General features: G+C 42.3%; 1 protein-coding gene across 22 annotated transcripts in view; it reads left to right on the top strand.

Annotated features, from left to right (window-relative positions):
- The window catches only part of emsy (EMSY transcriptional repressor, BRCA2 interacting), a 69,540-nt gene that overhangs the window by 27,580 nt on the left and 14,058 nt on the right, over positions 1-27,902 (top strand). For 6 of the 22 annotated variants that reach the window (XM_078222558.1, XM_078222549.1, XM_078222536.1 and 3 more), the window contains 10 exons: positions 313-390; positions 3,144-3,287; positions 3,459-3,635; positions 5,086-5,231; positions 6,677-6,850; positions 9,920-10,133; positions 12,571-12,621; positions 17,587-17,748; positions 21,971-22,132; positions 26,653-26,819. In XM_078222558.1, coding sequence (XP_078078684.1) covers positions 313-390; positions 3,144-3,287; positions 3,459-3,635; positions 5,086-5,231; positions 6,677-6,850; positions 9,920-10,133; positions 12,571-12,621; positions 17,587-17,748; positions 21,971-22,132; positions 26,653-26,819 — 1,475 coding nt within the window. The remainder of the gene's footprint in view (positions 1-312; positions 391-3,143; positions 3,288-3,458; positions 3,636-5,085; positions 5,232-6,676; positions 6,851-9,919; positions 10,134-12,570; positions 12,622-17,586; positions 17,749-21,970; positions 22,133-26,652; positions 26,820-27,902) is intronic. The other 16 variants (XM_078222550.1, XM_078222538.1, XM_078222559.1 and 13 more) reach the window with 7 other exon arrangements.

Here is a 27,902-nt window from a genome sequence, read left to right as displayed (position 1 = left end):
ATGTGGTTGACTCTTAACTACCCTCTGAAATGGCCGAGCAAGCCAAACAATTCAAGGGCAATTAGAGGTGGGATGCAAATGCTGGCCTTGCCAGCAATACCCACATCACATGAAGAATAAAGAAGAATAAATTAATGCCCATTCCTAGCTGCCCTCGAGAAGGTGGTGGTGAGTCTATTTGAGGTATAACGGGCTTCCAGCATTGGTGAAACTAATCCTGCACAAGCCCACCCTGGGAGCAGAATCGCTGAACCAGGTGGGGAGGAACAAAATTGCAAGTAAAGCAACTTCTTTCTTTCTTGATTTATCCAGTACTAAGGGCACCTTTTAGCGCTGTTCGTCCTGTGGCCCCTGGTCCCAAGATGATGCCAGAGGGCGTTGTTATTTCAGGTGTGCACAGCAAATGTGGATTGTATCAAATAAGACTTCAGTATCACAGATCCTGACACTGATAAGCGAATAAAAAGCGAGGAATTAGCCTTGAAATTTTAAACAGAATTAGGTAATGATCCAATGTCAATGTGTTCAATTCTTGGCTCTGAATTTGTTAGTCATGGGTTCAAACTTCAGACCAGACGCTTGAGCATGTAATCTAGGCTTACATGCCAGTGCCGTACCGAGGCCGTGCTACATTGTTGGATGAGACATTGAGCCAAGGCCTGGACTACGTTCTCAGGTGGATATAAAAGATTCCATGGCACCATTTCAAAGAAGAACAAAGTGTTGCCCCTGATATCTTGGTCAATATTTTTCCTTTAATCAACATCACTAAAGCAAATTATTTGCCATTCGCCTCATTGTTTGTATGTTCCGGCTGTGTGCAAATTGGCTGCTGACACTGACTACACTTCAAGTTTGTTCTTTCAGGGTTTGGAGCATGGGGGAATCCAGATGTAGTTCACTCCCCATTGTAAAGTCTTTCATTACGTTTTTAAAAAATATTTCCATTAAAATTCCTATGTGAACTTTTCTGATGGACAGCCTTCTGCCAGTGATACTGATTGGCCCGTAATGTCCCCTGCCTGAAGGATGTTAATATGGTTCTTGAGCGGGGAGCAAGTGGAGGTGTGTTACCTGTGGTGTGATGCACACAATTGGAGGAAGTGGGAGACAAATGAAGCATGCATGCGGGCCATAAGAGGTGATGGGTTTGCACATGGTGAAAAATGCGATGGTGATTTACACAGGCCCCCCACCCCTTGCGAAAGAGTTTTCCAGCCCAGCGCCTTCGACTCTATGCATTGTATCGAGGATCTTTTCCCTTGCACCTCTTAGAATCCTATTTTCAGTATAGATTTTTGTTCCAATTATGATGATTTGTTAATGATTATATGCTGTCATCAGAGGAAAACACAATTATGCATCTGTGTTATTTTATAGAAGAGATTATCATCAATATATCAAATATCCCAAATGCATAACTTCTATATATTTTTGCTGCTTGCATGAATTTTACTCAAGTATGTTTTCTGGCCTCCGAGTGAAGGGAGTTTCCAGGCGGGCGTTTCCAGATGGTTACCGTTAATAGCTTGTATAGTTGTATGTGCTCCACATTCAAAATCTTAGTTTTAAGTGATGTCATCAACTGAGCCTTGGCATGTCTGTAGTCAGCTGGAAACAAAGAACAAAGAAAATTACAGCATAGGAACAGGCCCTTCGGTCCTCCAACCCTGCACCGACCATGCTGCCCGACTTAACTAAAACCCCCTACCCTTCCGGCGACCATATCCCTCTATTCCCATCCTATTCATGTATTTGTCAAGACGCCCCTTAAAAGTCACTACCGTATCCGCTTCCACTATCTCCCCCGGCAACGAGTTCCAGGCACCCACTACTCCCTTTGTAAAAATATCTGCCTCGTACGTCTCCTTTAAACCTTGCCCCTCGCACCTTAAACCTGTGCCCCCTAGTAATTGACTCTTCCACCAGGGAAAAAGCTTCTGACTATCCACTCTGTCCATGCCTCTCATAATCTTGTAGACTTCTACCAGGTCACTCCTCAACCTCCGTTGTTCCAGTGAGAACAAACCAAGTTTCTCCAACTTCTCCTCATAGCTAATGCCCTCCATACCAGGCAACGTCCTGGTAAATCTTTTCTGTACCCTCCCCAAAACCTCCACATCCTTCTGGTAGTGTGGCGACCAGAATTAAACACTATATTCCAAGTGCGGCCTAACTAAGGTTCTATAAAGCTGCAACATGACTTGCCAATTTTTAAACTCAATGCCCCGGCCGATGAAGGCAAGCATGCCATATGCCTTCTTGATTACCTTCTCCACCTGCATTGCCACTTTCAGTGACCTGTGTACCTGTACACCCAGATCCCTTTGCCTATCAATATTCTTAAGGGTTTTGCCATTTACTGTATATTTCCTATTTGTATTAGACCTTCCAAAATGCATTACCTCACATTTGTCCGGATTAAACTCCATCTGCCATCTCTCCGCCCAAGTCTCCAACTGATCTATATCCTGCTGTATCCTCTGATGGTCCTCATCGCTATCTGCAAATCCACCAACCTTTGTGTTGTCTGCGACACGTGCTTCAATGTAAGCTGTCTAAGGGTGGCAGAACACTGGTATTTCAGGACAAAATGCTTCTTAAATTTAAAGCCCTGGTTAAAGTCCAACAGGTTTATTTGGTAGCATGAGCTTTTGGAACATTGCCCTTTCATTAGGTGAATCAAGGAGCAACGCTCCGAAAGCTCGTGCTACCAAATAAACCCGTTGGACTTTAACCTGGTGTTGTGAGACTACTTGCTGTGCCCACCCCAGTCCAACGCCGGCATTTCCACATCATAAATTTAAAGCACCAGTGGATGGGGAGAAAACTGACAGGAACTGTAGGCAAATGCTTTGGCCATTTGTCCAGTGGCTTTTGCCATATCCTATTAGCTTTCCTATTGTTTAACTGTCCAGATGCTATAGGTTGGGGAATAGCAATCTCTTGTCTCCTTGCTGTACTCAATTTGTCAGATTATCTTTTAAAATGTACTTTTGTTCTACGCATTGATCCTTTTCAACAGATCAATACTTCATACTGCAATGCAGGTCGCTGTTAAAGCTGTATTTTTCTTAGGGATAGGAATGATGTTATATTAAACCATCACTGACGACCTTAATTGTAGCTTACATTTTTGATAGGCGTCAAGATTATAACTCAGCAGATGCAGCCGAGTAAAATCCTGCCAAAACCAGTTACGATGCCCAGTACCAGCACTTCGCCCATCATGGTGGTTAGCAGCAATGGCGCCATCATGACAACCAAGTTGGTTACCACACCAACAGGTAAGCCTTGGCATAGCAGAATATTAAAAAGCATGTAAAGATTATTTCATCAGTGGTTCTGTTCTTGTATTTTGAGAGGGAATGGCATTTCCTATTTTTGTCAAAATTAGTTGCATGTTGAATTGTGATGCAGCTCATTATTTAAAAGAAGTGTCTCTTCGAATGTACCAGGTACCCAAACTACCTACACACGTCCTACATTGAATCCTACCATCAGTGCCCGTATGGCAGCATCTACAGGATCTACTACCTACATGAAAACTACGAGTGGAAGTATCATCACTGTAGTACCAAAGTCACTAGCCACATCCCTCGGAGGAAAGATTATCAGCAGCAGTATCATGTCTGGTTAGTGTTCACTTGTACAACTGACCCTAACAATGAAAATTTCCTAAAGAATAGCAAAGTCACTTGGCTAGGATTTAGAATTCTGTTGCTTTGATATTTTTGTATACACTTCATCCATCCTGCAGCTCTGCGGTAATGGAACGTTTTAAGCCCAATATTTAAATCCTAAGGAATTGTTTTTTCTGGAGCCCAAGTCTCCTGCCTCGGTAGATAAATTGTTCTAAAATTAATTAAATCGATTCATGCAGGAAGTGTTGGTTCATTTGGTAAAACTATTGACTTTAAATGTGCAACTACAATTATGTAGTCAACGCCTCAGTACATCTTCTCACCCTTGGCAGTTTTCTGACGATCTTATTTTTAAAGTCCTTTCCACGACTGTCAATTTAAGATTAATGTCAGGCCCATGTCTCATTTGTATACTTACGCCAGTCTTTGCCTTTGTGATCCGCAGGAACTTGAGGAGAGGGAAGGAAGTGAAAATTAGTTGAGGAAAGGCTTGGGAATGCAATTTCTCTTGGTGGACTTTCTCATCCTAACAGATGACCTTTTTCTTTGAACGAAAAGTGGGTCACCTTTGAGAGGGGACACAGTTCATAGTGCAAGATATCACTGAACTTGTAAAAGAGAAGGAGGGAATATGAGATTAATAGGGAATTGTTTGCAATTAAATTAATTAGGGTGTGATATTGGACCTTTTCCTGTCAGTCTGCTGTGATGAAATGAGTAAGACATCTCACAACACTAGGTTAAAGTCCAACAGGTTTATTTGGTAGCAAAAGACACTAGCTTTCGGAGCGCTGCTCCTTCATCAGGTAAGCCAACAGGTTTATTTCATCAAATAAACCTGTTGGACTTTAACCTGGTGTTGTGAGACTTCTTACTGTATTTACCCCAGTCCAACGCCGGCATCTCCACGTGATGAAATGAAGCATGTGGCCCCTTGATTAGTGTTCAAATTATGCTCAGATTCTTAGAATTACAAAGTATTTACAGCATGGAAGCACACCATGTTCTATATATAGAGTACATCACTCCCCTCGCCTTATTTATTATTTTTAATTCTTTTTCTTCTTAGCCTTAAAGTGTGGGAACAATAACTATCAGATGGTTTACGTGTCAGTGTACTTTGTTTTATAACTACTTTTATTTTAAATCTCTTACTTGCTCTGTTTGTCATTCTCAAGTTTAAAGTTTGTTCACTAGTGTCACAAGTAGGCGTACGTTAACACTGCAATGAAGTTAGTGTGAAAATCCCCTAGTCACCATACTCCGGCGCCTGTTCAGGTACACTGAGGGCGAATTTAACATGGCCCAGGCATCTAGCCAGCACATCTTTCGGATTGTAACGAACCTTGGGCATAAATGCATGCAGGTCATTGATTTCGTGCTCATATTCCAGTTAGCCTAATCTCAATTGTATTGATCCATTTTAATGCATTTCCTCTAGGAACAACAACAAAAATAACTACTATCCCAATGACGTCTATGACGTCAAAGCCAAATGTCATTGTTGTGCAGAAGACCGCAGGAAAGGGAACAACCATCCAGGGCATTCCGGGTAAAAACGTAGTCACAACGTTGTTGAATGCTGGGGTAAGTTCACGGTTAACCTGCAGACATAAAATTTCAAGCTTCCACCCTCCATTCAACTGCTGTTTGATCCCCAGGTGAAGGTCACTGAAAAATTTCAGATATCGCAAAATTAGGAAATGGGGAAAGTATACACACCAGCAAAAGCGTTTAGTTGCAGCAGAAGATGGTTGGATATGGATGTGCACCAATGATTCCCCAGCATCACTGACTCCTTGTTTTAACCCTGAGCAAAAAAGGGGATGGGAAAAATAGATGAGTGGGTAATAAGTCATTCGAACTAGTGTTGTGCATCCCCAAGTGACTGCTTTAAAAGATATAGGTTATGTTTATTTGTCTGGATGGTTTGGGGTGGACACTGATCCAGTAAAGAGAGGAAAAGATAATTTGGGAGTTCATAATGAAAAATATATAAATTTGCTTGGAAACTGGACTTAATATATAGATGATATCTCATTTCTAGAACAATTATATGGTCACCACCACCACCCCCACCTTCTCAAGGGCAACTAGGGATGGGCAACAAATGCTGGCCAGCCAGCGACGCACATGTCCCACGAATGAATAAAAAAAATCATAGTAACTTGTACTAATGTAGTGGCTTTAATATAGTAAAACACTTCAAAGTGCTTCATAGGGATAATATAAAACAAAATATAACACCAAGCCAAATAAGTTGCTATTAAGGCAGGTGACCAAAAGTTTGGTCAAAGAGATAAGTTTTAAGGAGCTTCTTAAAAGAAGGAAGTGTGAAAGAGAGTTGGAGAGGTTTAGGCATGGAATTCCAAAGTTTAGGGCCCAGGCAACTGAAGGGGCAGCCACCAGAAATGGAGAAACGTAAAGTTTTGCAGGGTTGTAGGAGATTACAGAAATAGGGAGGGGGAAGCTGTGAAGAGATCTGAAAGCAAGGCTTTGCTTAACTGGGAGGCAATGTGGGTCAAGCAAGCAAAGGGGTGACAGGTGAATGGGACTCTGCACAAGTAAAGATCCAGGCTGCAGAGATTTGGATGATGTCTCGGTTACAAAGGAGGAACATGGGAGGATAGCCAGGAATGTGTTAATTAGTCAATATAGGTAACAAGCATGAACGAGTGTTTCAGCAGCAAGTGAACTAAGACATGGTTGAAGACATGTGATGCTACTGAGACCTTTGTAATTCAGGACAAAATATGACACCACATCATAAAATTGTGTTGTGGCATTTGACTGAGGCAGGGCTAAAATGTGTTTGAAGGAAGTATTACAACACTGAGACAGTTTTGCATGTTTCAAATATTGAGCTTCTTCCGTAACATTTATCAAAATAACTTTTAAAGACACAAAGTTTCAGGCGTTTTTGTGTCGATCTGTGTGTGTGCTGAATTTGGGTTGAAAAATTGTACTTTAGCCCTCAAAACATTTACTTGTCTATTTATCCCCCACTTCTCCTTTTTCAATCTGCCTGCCAGGGTGAAAAGACCATTCAGGCAGTACCTGCAGGGACAAAACCAGCAATTATCACTGCAACAAGGCCCATCACTAAAATGATTGTGGCTCAGCCAAAAGGGGTAGGTTCGTCAGTACAACCCACCACAAAAATCATCCCCACCAAAATTCTCTACGGACAGCAAGGGAAAACGCAGGTGAGTGGGTTCTAAAGCTGCAGAAATAAAAAGTGGAAAATGAAGGGTGACAGCTGAAATTATTAACTCTCTCTCTCTCAATCTGGTCATTCTCAGATCCTATCTGAGTTGCACACTATCACCATTCCTTACTCTCTGACATTCACACTTACTTTTCATCCCTAAGAGTATTGACATATGTGTCCGTAAGCATGTTTTTTGTGAAACTGTGATATTTAACGACATCTGTTGTCGCACATGATCTCCATTTTGTTACCATTCTTCACTGGGAAGCTTTGACTATATAAGTTGATTTTTACATGTCAGAAGGTGACCAAGTTTTAGTGTGCAGGATGGATTTCCTTTATTGAGTTTATTTTTTAGCCTGTGTAGTAATCACCAAGCCAGGCATCAACATCTGCAGTGGCTACATGGAGCTCTCCGAGCCCACTGCTGAGTTTTGTCAGGGGACAGACTTCAGTGATGTGAGTCATTAATTGGGGTGCACCACATCTGCAGTCCAGGTTCCCTGCTTGGCCCCACTTGCGCCCAGCTAAAAGTTTTGAGTTAAAACCTAAGGTTTCTTCTCTTCCTTACTCCCTGCTTCTCTCTCTTTCCCCTCCCCTGTACATGCAAATGTTCCCGGTGAAAGCAGGAATGCAGTCTTTATTTTTCATGCAGCTGTCCCAAGCATCATCTATGTCGTCTACTTGTTTTCCTTCACTGATTATGTCAGCATTAGTGATGAGTTTTTATCAGCGAGTTACCAAACATAGTAAATAGGAGCAGGAATATGCCACTCGACCCCTCAAGCTGCTTCGGCATTCTGGATTATCATGGCTGACCCTCTTATCTCAATGCCATACACGGTGGCACAGGGGTTAGCACTGCTGCCTCAGAGCGCCAGGGACCCAGGTTCGACTCCCGGCTTGGGTCACTGTCTGTGTGGAGTTTGCACATTCTCCATGTCTGCATGGGTTTCCACCGGGTGCTCCGGTTTCCTCCCACAGTCCAAAGATGTGCGAGTTCGGTGGATTGGTCATGATAAATTGCCCATTAGTGTCAGGGGGATTAGCAGGGTAACTATATGGGGTGGGGCCTGGGTGGGATTGTTGTCAGTGCAGGCTCGATGGGCCGAATTGCCTTCCTCTGCACTGTAAGGATTCTATGATACTCCAGCTCTCTCCCCTTACCCCTTGATGTCTTTAGTGTCAAGAAATCTATTTCCTCCTTAAATATATTCAGTGACTTGGTCTCCCTAGCCTTCTGTGTTATTCCACAAGTTCGCCACCCTCTGAGTGAAGAGGTTTCTCTTTAACTCAGTCCTAAAAGGCCTCCCCCTATCCTGAGTCAGTGACCCCTTGTTCCAGACTCTCAAGCCAGGGGAAACATCATCCAAGCATCTGATCTATCCAGCCCTGTCAGAATTTTATGTTTCGTTCTATGAGATCCCCTCTTATTCTTCTAAACTGCAGTGAATACAGCCCAGTTAACCTAATATTTCCAGACCGAGGCTTGCTGTTGGTAAAACAAAGAGAGGAATTTGGATGTTCGTCAATGTATGGGAAAGAATGAGACTTTGATGTTGCTGAGCTACCTCCTTGGGTCAGTGATAGTGAGTGAGCTATTGGAACAGATACTCGAACAGCAATGGGATGTTCATTCCCGAATTGCAGTTGTGCAGCTAGGTCAGGGTAACATTTGCTTGATGGCAGGTATCCATTCGATCAGTGGGGAGAAAGCTGCTGTCTTAACCATACACAAGTGGTGTTCCACCGGGGCTCAGTCTTGGGGCTCTTGCTGATTGCTGTATATGTTAATGATTTAGACTATGATGTGGATGGCACGATTGGGAAATTTGCAGATGACACAAAAATTGGCTGTGTAGTTGATAGTGAAGAGAATCGCTGTCGACTCCAGATTTATACCAATGGTTTGGTTGAATGGACAGAGACGTGGAAAATGGAATTCAATCCAAAGTTAAATGTGAGTTAATGCATTTGAGGAGGGAACACAAAGCAAAACAGGAAGATATTGAAAGGGGTTGGGGAAGTGAGACCTTGGAGTGCGTAGGTCATTGAAGGTGGCAAATATGGTGGTCAAGAAAGCATATGGAATGCTTTCCATTATTGGGCAAGGTATTGAATATAAAAGCTGGAGTTTTGTGTACCGTACTGGTCACATTACAGGAACGACCTGGAGAGAGTGCAGAGATTTACAGGGACGTTGCCAGATTTGAAGATTGCAGCTATGAGGGGAGATTGGAGAGGCTAGGATTCTTTTCCTTAGAACAGAGGAGGCTAAGGGGTGACCTAATTGAGGTGTATAAAATTATGAGGGCCGAGACAGGGTAGAGAGGAAAGACTTGTTTCCCCTAACGGAGGGGTCAATTGCCAGGGCGCACGGATTTAAGGTGATCAGTAGAAAGAGTGAGGAGAGATGAGAAAAACATTTTTTATCCAGAGGGTGATGGGTGGTTGGAACTCACTGCCTTAGTTGGTGGTTCTGGCAGAAACACTCAACTCACTTAAAAGGAACCTGGATCTGTATCTGAAGAGCTGGAACCGGCAAAGCTATGGACCAGGTGCTGGAAAGTGAAATTAAAATGAACAGCTAGTTTCTTTTTGTTCCTTTTTTCATTGGCTGGCACAGACACGATGGGCTGAATGGCCTCTTTCCACACTGTAGTTTTTCTATGGTTCTATATATCAGAGCCTGGTAGAAAAGTAAATGGAGAAAGGGGAATTTGCCCACATTTTGGAACGGCAAATCATTCTAGAGATGGTTATGATCTTGGAACACGTCTGGTAAATGATTCGGGATATTGGATGGCAGTGTAAGAGGCACTTTTTGTTTTGTTGTTTCAATAAGTGGATAAAATTAAGCACAATGTATTCTGATGCATACTGAGTGCAGAGAACCAGTTTGAAAATTGAAGTAAAATATTTTAAAGTGGGAAACTGAGATAAGGCTGTCAGGACTTGCTCAGTTTAAAATCCTCCTTCACCTCCCAGGTCTTCCTGCTAATTACTAGGTTTTAATATCCTGTGGCATCTATAGTAATAAAGGATACTTTTCATTACATTGCAGGTTCTAATTAAACCAAAGCCTGTAGCTTTCCAGGCCACGATGGTGAGTGAACAAACCCGCCAGCTGGTGAGTGAAACTCTTCAGCAGGTCTCGAGGGTCACAGAGGGAAGTAGCTTGTCTGGACAAGAAGGCAGCCTGAAGGAAGAGGCACAATCCTTTGCTGAGGGCAGCAGTGGGAGTGGTTCCTCTAGTGACACCGTACAGATCTCACATGGTACAAACTCTCAAAATGCTTTATCTTTTATGGGTTTTTTTATTGGGGGAAGTGACGGATTGGATTATATCTTCTGAGGCCTGGACATGCATATGACAGGATATGTAAGGAAGGAAGGTCAGACTTCAGAAGATGTGGAGCTGAAGTGTGAACAGATTTAATAGCCAAATGGGATAATAAAGAAAAAAGGTTAGAGTTACAGTAATTATATCTGTGTGTCTCTATTCCACCATCCCTCCCCCCAACTGCCTTGTGTTTTACTTTGGTGGGTAGGAAATCCCAAAGCAGCAACATAGGCCATGCAAAAGCCTCAAGTTACTGGAAGGGAAAGCAAAGGGCAAAAAGTTTATTCCTACTGGTAGTAGTTGTATTTTTATAACTTAAAATGCAATCTTGTTTAGTGTATACTTGAATTAAGTAATACATAAGCAATTTGCTGTTATGCTACCCTTTACCCTTTTGGTGGAATGGGTTATGCGGGAGAAGAGTACAATCACAAAATCACCAACAGTAATAATGGATTTGCAAAGATATTTTGACGACTCAGTCGCTATAAGCCACAGTCGGTACTCATTATTAGGTGAACTTGTAACTCGGTAACTTCAGCACACTTTCACACTTGGAATGGGCCGTTTCATCCTCCCCTCCCTGCCAGCTCCCTAACCACATCTTATTTTCTGATCGAGAGATAGTGTATAGTATTTTCCAACAAATTTCCTGTACATTTCTTAATTCTACAATGTGCTTTGAATCCTTGCCTCATCTGTTGGACTGCTTTATTAAAATTTTAGCCGAGCCACCAAGCTTTGCATGTAGGTCTCTAATCAAAGACACAGTTAGCTGGAATTCCCATTGTCAGACATAAAAGCAAATATTGAGACTACTAGAAACCTGAAATAAAACAGAAAATGATGGAAATATGCAGCAGATCTGGTGGTATATATGCAGAGAGAAACAGACTTTTTGGTAGAACACGCACTTAAAGTATTAACTCATTCTCTTTCCACAGACGCTGCCTGACCTGCTGAGTATTTACAAAAATCTGTCCCTTTCATCCTTGGGAGTGGATTTTTAATTTTGGTTTTCATTTGTCTAGCTCGGTAATTTCCATGTCTTGCTTTAAATGTGTTAATAGTAAACCTAACTCCATATGGGTGGCACAGTGGTTCGCACTGCTGCCTCACAGCCCCAGGGACCCGGGTTCAATTCCCGGCTTGGGTCACGTTCTCCCCGTGTCTGCGTGGGCTTCCTCCGGATGCTCCGGTTTCCTCCCACAGTCCGAAAGACATGCTGATTAGGTGCATTGGCCATGGTAAATTCTCCTTCAGTGTACCCGAACAGGCACCGGAATGTGACAACTAGGGGATTTTCACAGTGACTTCATTGCAGTGTTAATGTAAGCCTACTTGTGACTAATGAATAAACTTTCATTACGCGATGGGCCGAATGGCCTGTTTCTGCACTGTAGGGTTTCTATGTTTTCAAGCAATGTGCTAAATTTTCAGATTGCAAAGGTTTCAATAGGTAAAATGCATGCTTTTTAATTTTTAAACTAACACACAGATTAACTTTGTGTTACACTCCGTTAGACGTTGGTTTAGAAACTAGATATCTCCAATGTTGTAAATTCATGAATTTTATCATTGGGTCCCACATTTTAGAAACTAGCATCTACTTTTTTCCACTGACTTTTTTTGTATTGGGTTGCAAATGTTGGCTACATATTTTGTGTGCGTTTTTTTCATATCTAGCTATAGTCAAATATTTTTCCCTTTGTATCTTGTATGAATTCTATCATGACTATAAATATTTTGGTGCATTGGTGTTCCTACAAGATGTGTTTCAGAATGGTTTTTGATGGCTCACCCGACTATTTCCTTATCCCTGCCTGCCATTGTCAAAGATGCTGAGTGGAGCCAAAACGTTTTGCTTGCCGCAAGCTATGACCACCTCACCCCTGAAGTAATCCCACTGAATGGAGGCCTCTAGGGTGCTAAGTTTATGCAAGTGCTTCTGTCTTTGCTCCTGCACACCTCCCTAGTGGTTGATGGCAGAGCAGGATCAGCGAAGTCTGTCCCCCCCTTTCATCTGGGAATGGTGTGAGGTACAGGATCATGAGAAAGGAAAGCATCAGTTTAAAATTTTAAGAGGTTGTTCTTGTGACTAAACGAGGGATTAGTATGGGACCAGGCTCAGCAATACTCTGGTGGATCAGAGTACACTGCAGTCTGATATGTGATGAGTTGTCTTTGTTAATGATGCAGAACAATTTTCAGTATTGATCAATAGGGAATTTAGTCTTCTATTCACTGACTAAAGTGAAGGACAGAGTGCTTTGTAGATTTGACATTTTTTTTGTTGAGGTGGCATTTTAAGTACAAAGCTTTGTGCTCTTCCTTAACCCCTGCTTGTTGTTTTGTCTTAATTGTCACACTAGGCAAAAGCAGATCGTACATCGAGATACAGAAAACCCGAAATAATTATTTGAGTAAGTCCGGATATTGTGTCCTCCCTGTTACTTTTTACAAACTGCCCACCATTTGTGAGTCTACATGGGATGTGTTTCACAACATCTATTTTGTATCTACTTCCTCTTTTCAGTTTTACCTTTTGATTACGAGGTGTTGTTGTCCATTTCAGCTCATGTGGAATCATTTTTTTAAAAATCATAAGGCTGTCATAATATTCCCATCCATTGCCTTGTTTTAATTCCTCACTCCCCTTTCATTGACTTGTTCTGTTTAAACTGATGCAGTTCAACACCTTGGCTACGCTGAAAACAACAAACTATGCACATGTAGGTTGAGCTATTCTGGTCAGATGAGATGTCTTGGAGATATAAATTAGCACATCTTTCCAGAAAAAAAATTAGTTAAGTTAAAGTAATACAGAGGAGCTTTATCCTTAATATTGCTTAATAGTGATTTCTATCAGATCATTTATAAGTGATATGTGAGCTGTGAGGAACCTGTTGACATTTAGTTTAAAGTAACATTGTGCTAGACCCATATAATAATCTCTGTATATTATTCTTAAATGGAAGGATGTTTTTAATGAAGACAGACATGCTCTTTCCTGGCTCTTATCATTTAGAGTCCAGAGGTCCATCTTGGCTTTTCTCTGTTTTAAAGATTTTTGTTTCTGTTTCAAGTACTTTTTCATTCGGATTTGATTGTCTTGAAAGTTTTGGTCCTTGATGGCATGACCTTTTGTTGAATAGTATATTCTATTTAATAGTATATTCTATTTAATTAAACAAAAAAGAATCTGTCTTTGCTTGAATATCCCAATAGTTAAAAGTTAAATGGAACAATGCAATATCTAACCTCTAATTAAATAGTGGTTAGCACTGCTGCTTCACAGCTCCAGGGACTTCGGTTTGATTCCCGGCTTGGGTCACTGTCTGTATGAAGTTTGCACATTCTCCCTGTGTCTGCTTGGGTTTCCACCGTAGTCATGATGTGGAGATGTCGGCATTGGACTGGGGTGAACACAGTAAGAAGTCTCACAACACCAGGTTAAAGTCCAACAGGTTTATTTGGTGAATAAATAAGCCTGTTGGACTTTCTGTGGTAGTGAATTCCACACATTCACCAATCTCTGAGTGAAGAAATTTCTCCTCACCTCAGTCCTAAAAGGTCTTATCCTCAAACTGTGACCTCTAGTTCTGGACGCTCCCACCATTGGAAGCATTCTTTCTGAATTTACCCTGTCTAACCCTGTAGTTGAGGCCAAAACGTTGTCTGATTTCAAAAAGAAATTAGATATAGCTCTTGGGGCTAAAAGGATCAAGAGGTATGGGGGAAGGGTGGGATCAGGATATTGAATTTGATGATCAGCCATGATCAAAATGAATGGTGGAGCAGGCTCGAAGGGCCGAATGGCCTATGCCTGCTTCTAGTTTCTATGTTGCTATCTGTGAGATCCCTGAGGCAGGCTGTCTATAACAACGCTTGCAGAGTAGAATCCTCATGTGGCTGTTCAGCTGAGTTTTATCAAGTTCTCAAGGTCCATTGGATACTACTTCACTTTAAATTGCTAGTTCTTTTATGACAGTAATTCCAATAGTTGAAATAGATGATCCGCGGTGCTGAGTAACAGGAGTTTTTATTCAACGCTGAAGCATTGTTACCATCCTAATTTATTCAGGCGTGTAAGCGTGCAGATTTAATTGCAACATTTCAAAGTACTAATACCTTTTTTTCCCACTCAAATTGGCGCAAGTTTCTGTTCCCCAAAAAATATTATTTGAAGTTGACAACAGATCGATGTTCAATGGGACGTCAAAGCATTTTTTTTAAAGGAAAAAAAATCACCAAGGTTGGAACATTTTCTGCTCCATCCTACCACTCTTTCCACCACCCCAGCCTTCCAGTTATCTTTACTACTCTCCACAAGATACTGACACACTTCCATTGTAACAGAAGCCCTCCATTAGCTGTTTTCCCTACGCCGTCTGTGAGGGGAAAGTCGTAGTCAACCTGACCCATGCATTACCTCCATGCGGTCCTGGATGTTGTTCACAGCAGTGATGTGTCATTGCTTGAATGTCCCAGTAGTTTAAATTCAGTCCAAGAAGAAGAATGTAACTTATTTTGGAGGTCACGGACTGCTGTAGAAGGCGAGGCAGGAAATTGCAGGGGCTCTGATGCAAATTTCTAATTCTTCTCTGGCCACAGGACTAATGTGGTTCCACATTTCAAGAAGGGTGGTAGCGATGAACCAGGGAATTACAGATTGGTGAGTCCCAAGCCAATGGTAGGGAAACTGTTAGAGAAAGTTCTGATGGAGAGAATGAATCTTCACTTGGAAAATTATGGGTTAATTAGAGATAGTCAGAGTGGCTTTGTCAGAGGGAGGTCATGCCTAACAAATTTGATGGAATTTTTCGAAAAAGTGATTGTGTGGGTGAGGGGAGTGCCGTTGATGTCGTTTACATTGATCTTAGCAAAGCCTTTGACAAATACCCACATGGCAGACTGATTGGGAAGGTTGGAGCACATAGAATTCAGGGACACCGAGTGAGATGGATCCAAAACTGGCTTAGTAATAGGACACAAAGGGCTGTGATAAAAGGCTGTCTGGAGGCCGGTATCCAGTGGAAGCTTGGAGGAACAGATGGGGTACTTATTCACAGACCCCTAAAGGTGGCACAGCAGCTGAGTAGGGTAGATAAGAAAGCATATAGGGCACTTGTTTTTATCAGCTGTGACATAGAGTATAACAGCAAGGAGGTAATGTTGGAGTTGTGCAGAATGTTGGTTAGGCCACAGCTGAAGTACTGTGTGCAGTTCTGGTCACCTCACTATAGGAAGGATGTGATTGCACTAGAGGGGGTACAGAGGAGATTCACCAGGATGTTGCCTGGGATGGAGCATTTGAGCTATAAGGAGAAACTGGATAGGCCTGGATTGCTTTCTTTAGAGCAGAGAAGGCTGAGAAGGGACATGATTGAGGTGTATAAGATTGAGGGGTTTGGATGAGGTGAATAGGACCCGGCTGTTCCCCTTGGTTGAAAATGTAATCACAAGAGGGCAGTTTTAGGGTAAGGAGCAGGAGATTCAGATGGTATTTTGAGAAAACAAATTTAACTCCGAGGGTCGTGGGAATCTGGAATGCACTGCCTCGGAATGTAGTGGAGGCTGGAATCCTTACAACCGTTAAACATTATTTGGATGAGTACTTGAAATATCATAGCATTCAAGGATATGACTATGACAGGGAGTGAAGGAAAGCAATTTAATTATTTCATTCTTTCTCACTGGAAATGCTTCTCAAGTCTCACCCTTGTGAGTCAGGGTTTGTGCGTTCTGGCCCCTTTTGTGAGACTTGTAATCTGTGGTGCTGAGGGAGTGCTGCAGTGCTGGATGTGTCATCTTTCTTGTGAGATGTTAAGCCAAGGCACCATCTGCCTTTTCAAGTGGATGTAAAAGATCCCATGACACTATTCAAATAAATGCAGGAGTGTTCTTTCCAATGTGCTAATAAACATTTATCCCTCAAACCAATGTCACTGAAGCAGTTTATCTGGTTACTTACCTCACTGATGTTTGTGAGCATGTGTGCATGTCTGCTGCTGTATTTCCTTACATTATGACACTGACTAATTTAATAATTGTTGAGGTTTCAGGTTGTCCTAAAGAGTGAACAAAGCTATGTTAATGCTTTGGGGGGTAAAATCTGATTACTTGGCTCTAGCTGTGCTATCTTGTGTTAAGAGAAGTTATAACTTTCGTCAGGCGGTGAAGTTAAGAGAATATTGATAACTGTTGCATTGTGTCCCTCCAGTCATCATTGCCCTCAAAAGTGCTTGTACATTTCCCAGAATTGCTGCTTTTTTGGGGGGGGATGTTGAGCATTGCGATAAGAGGAGCACTGACAGTGCAAACTACTTTTGGTTAGTGTACATTAAGTAATGTAAAATGCTAATAGACTGACTTACCTCAATGGTACTGGAATGTAAAGGGAAGGCAGTAGTGCTTAGTTGTACGAACCCTTGTTTTGACCCCATCTGGAACGCTGCATTCTGTTTTGGGTGATTATGGATAGGCCTTGGAATGAATGCAACATAGATTTACCAGAATTATAGAATGATTTAAAGGATTAAATTACTGCATAAAATTGCCGCCTTTTCCTTTCAGTTTAGATGGCTGAGGGGTAAAGATTAGCTACTCACCATCACTTTCTCAAGAGCAATTAGAAATGGACAATAAATGGCTGACCTTACCAGCAACATCAGATCCAATGAAAGAATTCAAAAAATCAAATAGAGGTATTGAAAGTGATAGGATTTGAGAAGATTAGACGTTGAAAAGCTACTTGTTCTGCTGGTATATCCAGGACAAGGAGGCTTAATCTTAAAGTTAAAAAGCTAAGCCATTCAGAGTGAAGTTAGGAAGCAGTTCAAGATGGATAAATGGAGAGGGAGAGTTGAGGTACAGACCAGCCATGAATTGATTTGAATTGTGGGACAAATTGAAGGAACTGAATAGCCTATTCCTGTGCCTTTGCATCAGCTCACTATTCTTCCTAAGTAAATATATTCTCACCATTTCACTTTGAAGATATCAAAAGGGAATTGGTTTCCAACAACCATTTACTAAGCATTCCTTCTCTGAGAGCCAAAATGATGTGTTAGTGGGATATTTGGTCATTAAAACCGGTACCCCTGAATGAAGGTGACAAGTAGGAACACGGCTTACTGACTTCAGCTGAGGAGTGCTGAGGTAAATTGTTGTCTCCTCAAAGGTAACCCAGCTGAGGTCAATGAACTCGGCACACTACCATAACCAACTGAGCCATCAGGTGAACTTACCGTACATGTATAATATCATGAGAGAGTGTTTGACTTTCAGCCTGCCAGCGGCCACATAATGCTCTAACCGTGTTGATGGTTTAGCAAGGTGAAAGTTAAAATTCTGCAGTTTTAATAAAATTGTGCTTTTAATTGCAGACTCTCAGCAAGTGGTTCATGTCATTTCATCAAGGAGCCAGGATTGGACAGAACATGAAGTTGCCATGGACACCAGCCCCACAATTATCTATCAAGATGTTTCTGGGGAACCCCAGTCAGCAACCTCCACCATTAAAGCATTGTTGGAACTCCAGCAGACAGGTGTGCATTCTTTGAACTGCTAGTTTAATCTTGCTATAAAGTGGGGAGAAATATGAGGATGGAAGAGTGAGCAAATGTTTATGCTTTAAGAAATTGCAGATTTAAGGAAACTCTTGTTTCCCTCAACCAGCAAAGCTTTTAGCTTATACACAGAGAGATTGAAATAAACAGCATTGCAGTAATAAACACATTATATAACATAACTGACATATAAAATGTCGCAAGGCATTTCACGGAGCATTATAAAGTATGAGACTGAGCCAGGTGAGGAGTATTAAGTTAGATGATCAAAAGCTTGGTCAAAGATGTAGACTTAAAGGAGCGTCTGAAAGAAGGAAAGCGAGGTCGAGAGGAGGAGGAAGGGACTTCTAGAGTTGGGGCCTAGGCAACTGAAGGCGCAGCCAGCAATGATGTGACAGTTAAAATCATGGATGTGCAAAAGGCTACAATTAGAGGAGCACAGATATCCCGAGTTTACAGAGGTAGAAAGGGGTGAGGCCATGGGGCCATTGGACAACAAGAAAGAATTTAAAATCAATACTTTGCTTGACTGAGAGCTAATGTAAGTTAGCAAGCACAGGCATGATAGTGGGAAGGGACTTGTGAGTTAAAACACAGACAGCAGAGTTTTGGATGACCTTAAGATTACAAAAGGGTAGAATGTGGGAGCCTAGCCAAGAGTCTTTTAACATAGTCCAGTCTAGATGTAACAAAGGCATGACTAAGGGTTTCAGCAGCAGTTGAGCTGAGACAGGGTGAAGTAGAGTGATGTTATGGAGTTGGAAATAGAGGCTCTTAGTGATGACAGGAATATGACATCAGAAGCTCATCTTGGAGTCCAATGTGACAGTATGGGTATGAACACACTGGTTTAATCTCTCTGTTGCCAATGAGAGGGATCCATTCGCTAGCTAGGAAATGGAGCTGGGACTGAAAACAATGACTTAATTGACTGGGTTCGATTCCCGGCTTGGGTCACTATGTGAAGTTTGCACATTCTCCTCGTGTCTGCGTGGGTTTCCTCCGGGTGCTCCGGTTTCCTTCCACAGTCCAAAGATGTGCGGGTTAAGTTGATTGGCCATGCTAAAATTACCCCTTAGTGTCCTGAGATGCGTAGGTTAGAGGGATTAGCGGGTAAATGTGTAGGGATATGGGGATAGGGCCTGGTTGGGATTGTGGCCGGTGCAGACTCAATGGGCCAAATGGCCTCTTTCTGTACTGTAGGGTTTCTATGATTCTAATTCATCCCAGTATTTAGTTGGAGGAGGTTTCTATTCATCCATTACTGGATGTCAGATAAGCTGTCTGATGATTTAGCAAGTGGAGGTGGTGGTGGTCAGGTAGAGCTGGGTGTTGTCATTGTACGTACGAAAACTAATGCTGTGCCTTCAGATGATGTTGCCAAGGGGAATAATATGGATGAGAAGTAGATGGCCAAGGATAGATTCTTGAGGAACACCAGAGGTAACAGTGCAGGAGCAGGAAGAGAAGCCATTGCAAATGATTCTCTGGCTGGGTGAGATAAGAATGGAACCACTTAGGAGCAGTCCCAGGCAGCTGAACAACAATGGAGAGGTGTTGGAGAAAGATGGTGTGGTCACCATGTCAAAAGTTGCAGACAGGTCAAGAAGGACAAAAGAGAAAGTCCACCGTTGTCACAGTCACAGGATGGCATTTGTGAGTTTGGTAAGAACAACTGTGATACTGTGGCAGTGGTGGAAACCTGATTGGAGGGATTCAAACATCAAAAAATGGACACACGTTTGGAAGGAAATAACACATTCAAGGACTTTGACGGGGAAAAGGAGCTTCGAGGTGAGATGGTGGCGTCAGAGGTTGGACCTTTGAGGAGAAGGGTGATGACAACAGATTTAAAGGAGAATGCGACACCACCTGGAGGGATATCTATTTACATTGGAGAAATTTAGTGAGGATAAGAGGATCTTGAAGTTGTTCAGTGTAGAGACAGAGAGGAAAGATAAAATCTTTATCGTACTTGGGAGGGCAGGAGAAAATTATAATTTTGAAAGGGGTGGAGGTGTAGAACAAGGCGAAATGCTCAAAGGAGGGGGAAGTGACAGGAGTAGGCAGTCAGGTCAAGTTGTGATCTAGGGTGCTGAGACTACTTGCATCAGAAAAAGCTCCTTTATCTTACTACTAATATTGGACAGTTACAGTCAAGAGCTAGATTACGGGAACTCCAGACATCTCAAGTCCCCAATAATTACTCCTCCGTTTTCATCCAGTTCAGCGTGCTCCTGAAAAGCCTTTCTCCAACAGTTTCTGCATTCATCAAACATTCTTTTTAATCATGGTGGGTGCATTAATGTGCTGGCAGTGTGCCGCTCTCTGCTTCTCTAACCATGCTGACGTCTTCAGATGGGCTTGCATTCAATACTTGTTCTTATTTTCCCCATGCTCTGGCACTGAAATTAAGTTTAATTTGAACTTTCAGTGGCTGATGTCTGCATCTTTCCTTCCTTCCTATTCCTTTACCTCCATCAGATTGCCAGGCATGTTTTCCAAGGAAAATAATAGGTTGCCAATATGTTCCCAGGCTCCTTCCTGTTGCACTCTTACGGTGATGTGCAATAGCTCTGGATTGCTTAATTACTATTTTATGCTATGGCTCCCCTGGCATAGTTGCTAATGTTTGTGTGGCAAGGACATAGATAAAGAATGAGTTAGTAACTTCTACCATGTCCAAAAAGAGTTACCTAAAGTGTCACTTCAGTGCTCGTTTAGCGAGCTAGAACTTAGTGCCGCTTGCCAGTAAAAGCACTTGCAGCTATTTATAATCCTTTATCCAATGAAGGAATTGTTTGTACTTTGGCAAAAAGCAACACTGAATTTTGGAAATAAGTGATAGTTTCTGTTCTGTTACAAGTAAGTAGCCTGACCTCCATTGCCAGTGATTGCAAGGATGGCTGGTGAGTAATTTGTTGGCAAATCTCAATTTTCTTTTAGCACCAGAGGTCATTTGTCAATTGCGTATGTACCAGTTCTTGCTCCAGCAATCCAAAATTAATCCTGCTGCCCTTCTTGCTATCTCTCCATACCCTTGGATCTTTCTGGTTTAAATATTTATTCCGCTCTTAAAAGATGCTGTGGCTTCTGCCTGACCCGTGTCCTGTAACAAAGCAGACCATGCTCTGGCAGACCTCTGTATAAAGAAACTTCTCCTAATGTCTCTCCTCTTGGTGATGCTTTTAAATTGATGATCCCTTGACACTCAATTCATTGAACAGAGGAAAGAGTTTCCTGGTTCACCTTTCCAAAAACCTAGCTAATTTGAAAATCTTGACAAATCTCTGCTCCAGTGAAAATTGTCCTAGTATCTTGCACCTAACCTTTATGAATATCATCTGCCACCACTAGTGCTGTCATGGGCATTCTCTACTTTGCAGTCTCTATACTTTCAATGTCCTTACCATGATAGGGTGGCTTAAAGGATACACAGCGCCAGCTGTCGCCTACCCATTGCTTTATACAAACTTACTGTTGCATAAAATCATAGAATCCCTACAGTACAGAAGGAGGTCATTCAGCCCATCGAGCCTGCACCGACAAAAATCCCACCCTATCCCTGTAACCCCATATATTTACCCTGCTAATCCTTCCGAAACTAGGGTCAATTTATAACCTGGCCAATCAACCTAACCCGCACATCTTTGGACTGTGGGAGGAAACCAGAGCACCCGGCGGAAACCCACGCAGACACATGGAGAATGTGAAACTCCACACAGACAGTGACCCAAGCTGAGAATTGAATCCGGGTCCTTGTGAGGCAGCAGTGCTAACCACTTATTTACTTATTTTTACTCCAACTCTGTGATTTTATTTACTTGTATTTCCATTGACGTGTCTATACAAATGCGTGCGCACACATGCACACTGCAGCAGGAGTGAGCGGGTAGCCACCTGTAGTGGTTTCTGGTCTGCACTAACTCAACTGACCTCTGGTGTGAAGGAATTGGCCAGTATTCCTGCTAGAGAGATTGTAATCCAGTAACTCCTGAAACTGAGAACTTTTTAAAAAGAAAGGAATCGCCATGCACCAACAGGAAAAAAAACACTGGACAAGATTTAAAAGAAATATTTCTGCATGCAGGCTTTAATTACATTTAGGTGATTCCTGAGCAGTTTGTTTGAATTGATCTTCATGAGGAGTCGAGTGGGTGACGGAAATGATGCTGGACACTTTTGTTTGTACTCTGTATAGGTAAAGAAAAGCTGGAATCTAAATCTCGGCAGCCTACCATCGACCTCAGTCAGATGGCAGTCCCAATCCAAATGACGCAGGAAAAGAGACTGTCACCAGAAAGCCCAGCCATCACTGCACTCGACTCGGAGCTGGCTTCAGAGTACTTCAGCTCTGGTAAGTGTCCATCACGGTGGCTTGAATTTAAAATAAAACAAGGCTATTAGACTATAAATGTACGCTAAAGAAATATTTGTTATTTTTCTGACTTTTATAAAGAAAGCACAGTGTAAATATCCTTCCCTTTCAATCACCTTCAGTAGCTTCATGCCAGAAGGTCACAAAACCTGAAAGACTTAGAAACTTTGTAAGCTGCTCTGGTGTTGAGCTGGTGACATGGACACTTCATATCTGTTCTATTACTAATCCAGTTTTAGCCCATTTCTGCTACTCTTTAGGTTTATTTGAGGCAGTGTTCTCCAATTAGTTACTCCGGCTGATGAGCATGGAACAAGAGACGAGAACAGGAGTTTTCTCCACTGACTAGTTTCCATTAATACTTGCTTAAAAAGGTTTGGGTATACAGGTTATCAAATTTGGGTTCAGCTGTGATGGCTTCCATAGTTAAAGATCCTGCAAACACTTGCAGTCTTAAAAATCACTATAAATGCTGAACAGCGTCCTTGTCACAATACACCATCAAATGCCATTATCTTCAGGAGAGACTGTGGAGTTTCAAACTCAGCTTTTTATTTATTGAAAGACCCAGTTTCATTGTGGCACTGTGATCCATGTTGCTGTCAAACTCACCTCCTTGTGTTCTGAAGCATTGCTGTACTGAATTCTCACAGACTTGGATTCCTTTTGCCAAAGGAGCATTCCTTCTGAGCAGCAAGCTGATTGAATCTTTAGAGCTTCAGGGTTTGTTGTATCCATTGCTATCCGAGATGTCACTTAGCAATATGTGAAAAGGCCACTGAATTATTTGTTAAACTCTCTTGCTCACTCTCTCTGCAATAGTTATTTTCTGCAACTCCGATGTGTAAGCAAGATTCTACAACTTGTTAGGATTAGAACGTATGTTCACCAGCTAGCTTGACACGAGTTATTTTCCAATTTCCAATAAAGGTAAAAGAAATTCAATCGCCTGCAACTAATCTGTGTCTTTATCCTTCCACTTCCAAACTTTCTTTCTTTCTCCTTTATTTCTTGCTGCATTTGACCATTTCCTCTCGGGGAATCAGTCTTTGGTGAGTGAAATCGGACAAATTCCGAAGCGGAATATATCTTATATATAGTGCATAGTGAAGTGAATGGGGCATTATTTTTAAAAAAGATTGAGTACATCAGTGAAGGAAGATCTATGCCTGCCAAACAAGATTACTGGGATAAGATGGAAAAGACAAATGGGAGACGCATTCAGAAACAGAAATGCGGCCGCTATAATATGGGTAGTATGTGAGTCACAAGCGGGCAGTGAAAGATAGACAACTGTACAATTAACATGAACAGAAGTGGGAAAGGGACAATTGCATGAAGGTATCTTTATTGTTGTGGAAGTTATTTTTTAAGACAATCGAAGTTTAAGTTGGTGCATCTCAGTAATTCGTCTAATAATTCGGAATATGGTAGCACAGTGGTTAGCACTGCTGCCTCACAGCGCCAGGGACCCAGGTTCAATTCCGGCTTGGGGTGACTGTGGAGTTTGCACATTTTCCCGTGTCTGCCTGGGTTTCCTCTGGGTGCTCAAATTTCTTCCAGCACTCCAAAGATGTGTGGGTTAGGTTGATTGGCCATGCTAAATTGCCCCATAGTGTCAGGGAGGTGAGCATGGTAAATATGTGAGGTTACGGAGATAGGGCCTGGGTGGGATTATTGTCGGTGCAGGCTCAATGAGCCGAATGGCCTTCTCTGTACTGTAGGGATTTTATGATTCTATAATTTTCCCAGTTTGTTAAAGCCTCCAGGTGGCAGCATTCCAGTAGCTTTAGACACAGTTCTGTGTTTGTGTGTGTATGGTGTGTGTGCGTGTGTTAGGAGTGGGACTCCTGCAGCAAGTGTAGAAAACTTAATGCAGCTGGATCATTATAAAATTGCTTTGCATATTGGATCTTGACTGGAATTTTTCTTATGAAAAGGAAAATTGACAGCATGCAGTAATCTGTACTTGCATGCCTTAAATTCTCACTTGCCGTCATCAGATGTTTAATTTTTGGTGAATGTTCCCTCTGTGGCACTGCCAGTCATCCTTACCTAAACAAACTGACAAACTGTAGATGTATGTATGCTTGAGCAGAGCTTAAACACTCAAAGGTTTTGTTTCCATTATTTGAGTAATTGCCAGCATGTTTTACTAGCTGACAGATTTTGGAAATCTGTTTTTTTTTTCTATTCTGAACTATTTGCTAAACTAATATCACAATCCCCATAGAAATTGATAACTTTTTAAAAAGGAAGGAATTCCCCCATACACCAATGGAAAGAAAACCACGGAACAAAATTACAGTAATTAACAAGTAAAGGATATTTCAAACACCAAGGTTAATTTCCCTTTAAATATCCGATACAACAAAGATATGCTGCAAATTCCACACAAATAGTACACCCTGTGCAGTTTCGTAATGGAGGTCCAGTTGGAAAAGCTATGTAGGATATCTCACTTCGCACTGAGTCATTTTGCCGTTAAGTCTCATTCACCAGCAACTGTATTCCATCTGAAGCCTATAGTGTGTTAGCTTTTATTAACAGGGGGTTGGAGTTTAAGAGCTGTGGGGTTATGCTGCAACTGTACAGGACCTTGGTGAGACCACATTTGGAATATTGTGTGCAGTTCTGGTCACCTCACTATAAGAAGGATGTGGAAGCACTGGAAAGAGTGCAGAGGAGATTTACCAAGATGCTGCCTGGTTTGGAGGGTAGGTCTTACGAGGAAAGGTTGAGGGAGCTAGGGCTGTTCTCTCTGGAGCGGAGGAGGCTGAGGGGAGACTTAATAGAGGTTAATAAAATGATGAAGGGGATAGATAGAGTGAACGTTCAAAGACTATTTCCTCGGGTGGATGGAGCTATTACAAGGGGGCATAACTATAGGGTTCGTGGTGGGAGATACAGGAAGGATATCAGAGGTAGGTTCTTTACGCAGAGAGTGGTTGGGGTGTGGAATGGACTGCCTGCAGTGATAGTGGAGTCAGACACTTTAGGAACATTTAAGCGGTTATTGGATAGGCACATGGAGCACACCAGGATGATAGGGAGTGGGATAGCTTGATCTTGGTTTCAGATAAAGCTCGGCACAACATCGTGGGCCGAAGGGCCTGTTCTGTGCTGTACTGTTCTATGTTCTATGAAGCACCGGCCAGGGTTACCACTGAGAAGGTGTACATCTACAATCCTGTCTCGCTCTGGCCGTGATGGCCCTATTGGTGCAGAATTCCCAGAGACTTCCTTTTCCAATCTCTAAACAGCCTGGTGGGCCCTCCAATCCTCAATTCCTTGCCCTTCAGCACCCTGCTCTTTCCGATTGAATAACATGCCTGGTAATACGGCCTCTGCTCCAGACCTACTTCACCACAAGGACCTGTTTGAAAACTGCTTAAAAAAAAACACTCGTCCATTCGGAGAGAACCTTGCTTGTTTCCCCTTTCTCAAATTCTGTGTTCAGAACTGCAGAAAATAAATACCGCCTGAAGCCTTACACCAGTGTAACTAGTTACCTAATTACCCTTTGCTTCTTAGCTGCTCATTTCCATGGCAACCTCAGGTCACATAGACATTTCTTGGAACCTAGGATGTCATAATCAGGAAACCAATTAACACTCTTCCAGAAACTCCCCAGCCCATCCTTGGTCTTAAAGGGGACATTGTGCAAAAGGAAATTGCAGGCTATTCACAAGGCACATGGATTATCTCACTGACAAGTGTACAAAGCAGTTTGGGGGAACTATTTTTATTTAGTAACAGGCAGATTTAGGTTATTTTTCAAGTGTACATTGCATGTAATGGCGTAGTTCCAGTTCATTTATCCTTCTCTCTTCTTCTTAATCTATCTGGTAATGAGCACCGGAACTTGGCTGGAGCACAGAGAGCCTGGCGCAGCTGACCCCATGGTTTACCCTTTGTAGCCTGACCGTTTGTTCAATTCAAAACCAGATAGCGATTTTAAATGCCTGCAGCCACACTGTGCTGTGCTACTGATTACAATTTCAGCACTAAATTCCTGCAGCCAACCTCATGAAAAATTATCTGTGAAGCTGGATGCTGAGGTAAAGAATTTCTGAGTCAGAAACAGCAAACTCTATTTGGCTGCAAAAGCAACCAATAAAATGAAGAAACCAAGTAATACTATTCTCTGAAGCCTGTTTTGAAACACACCATTGGTGCTGATGTTGGGAATTGTGCCAGGAATCACATTGGTCCGTTAGCTTCTGTTTAAAAATCCATGGAATCCATAGAAATTTTTAATGAAATATTAAAGTAGAAACAAACTGGCCCCTGCCCCGTTTGTAAATTAGGTCTACCTTTAATGTCATGTTGCTACGGGTGAGGTGGGGGATCCGGGGAGGATGGCAGGAAGGGAAAGTGTTGTACTTTGTTTCCGTATTTTCTTCCGGCTCCATTTGCAACTGGCGAAGGTTTGTCTTTTGCGATTTTATTGTTTCCCTTTTGCACGTATTTTCATTAATGACTGAGCATCCTTTTTAATGTAGGGAAAAGTATCAAACCAGCAGTGTCTGGTTCAAGTGTTGGTTCTGGTGAAGTAGCACTGACATCGCTTTTACCAAGTGGTCAACAGCAGCAAACAGCACAATCTTCTGCGGTGATGAAATCTGTTCCAGTATCCTCAGCAATCGCAGTCACTCACATTCTACAGCAGGTAATTACTTGACAATGCACAAATGTTTTACAAATAGGGCTGCCAGCTGGATTAGTTAGAGAAAAATATATAAAGGGATTTTTTATTTTAGTTGCAATATAGAGCTCCCTTTGCTTCTTAAGATGGAAGCTGGTAGATAGTAAGAGTACCACAATTGTACCAGGCCTCGCTGTTTTGAATCTTGGAAGTATTGGCCCTCGCTGTCCCTGCTTCTGCCATCTCCACCAGCACTCCTGGCCATTCCTGTTGCTGCAGGAGTAGAGCCAATCAACTGGTGCCAGAACTGCTGCTCAGTGCACTGTTGACTCAAAGCTCTCCCAGTTCCAGCTCCAGTCATTGGACCTGCCATGGGCTCAAAGTAATTGACCAAAAATGTTTCCTGGATCCAAGCAAGGGCACTTCTTGGAGATGTTAGAGTTCAGGACAATGTGCAAGTCCAAAGATCCAATGTGCTCCAAAGATCTCTTTGTAGCTTCTCTTGCAATTGGCACTTGTTGGCAATAAAATCATCAGGCAGGAGATTGCTCCAATTACTTCCCTTAGCAAGAAGAAAATCAACTAGACTTTCCACTCCTGATTGTTCATCAGCAAATCCCTTTTGCCTCCCATGTAGATGGATGTGAGGTGAGAGTATGATTGGGTTGGGCGGCACAGTGGTTAGCACTGCTGCCTCACAGCGCCAGGGACCGGGGTTTGATTCCCGGCTTGGGTCACTGTGCGGAGTTTGTACGTCCTCCCCGTGTCTGCGTGGGTTTCCTCCGGGTGCTCCAGATTCCTCCCACAGCCCAAAGATGTGCAGCTTAGGTGAATTGACCATGCTAAAAATTCTCTGTGTACCCAAACAGGCGCCGGAGTGTGGCGACTAGGGGATTTTCACAGTAACTTCATTGCAGTGTGAATGTAAGCCTACTTGTGACTAATAAATAAACTTACTTGTTTACTTATAATTAAAAAGCTGTCTAAACCATTGAGCATCAGTTAGGTGAGGTATGAAAGGACAATTGGTGCAGTACTACTGGTGTTTCAGCTCAGCAAGAAGGGGATTAAAAGTAATATTGTGGCTACTGCTACGATGAGAACAAT

This window comes from Mustelus asterias, chromosome 10, assembly GCF_964213995.1.
Source record: "Mustelus asterias chromosome 10, sMusAst1.hap1.1, whole genome shotgun sequence".
NCBI lineage: Eukaryota > Metazoa > Chordata > Chondrichthyes > Carcharhiniformes > Triakidae > Mustelus > Mustelus asterias.
Note: the sequence above shows the minus strand (reverse complement) of the source record. Positions and strands in the feature narration are given on the sequence as shown.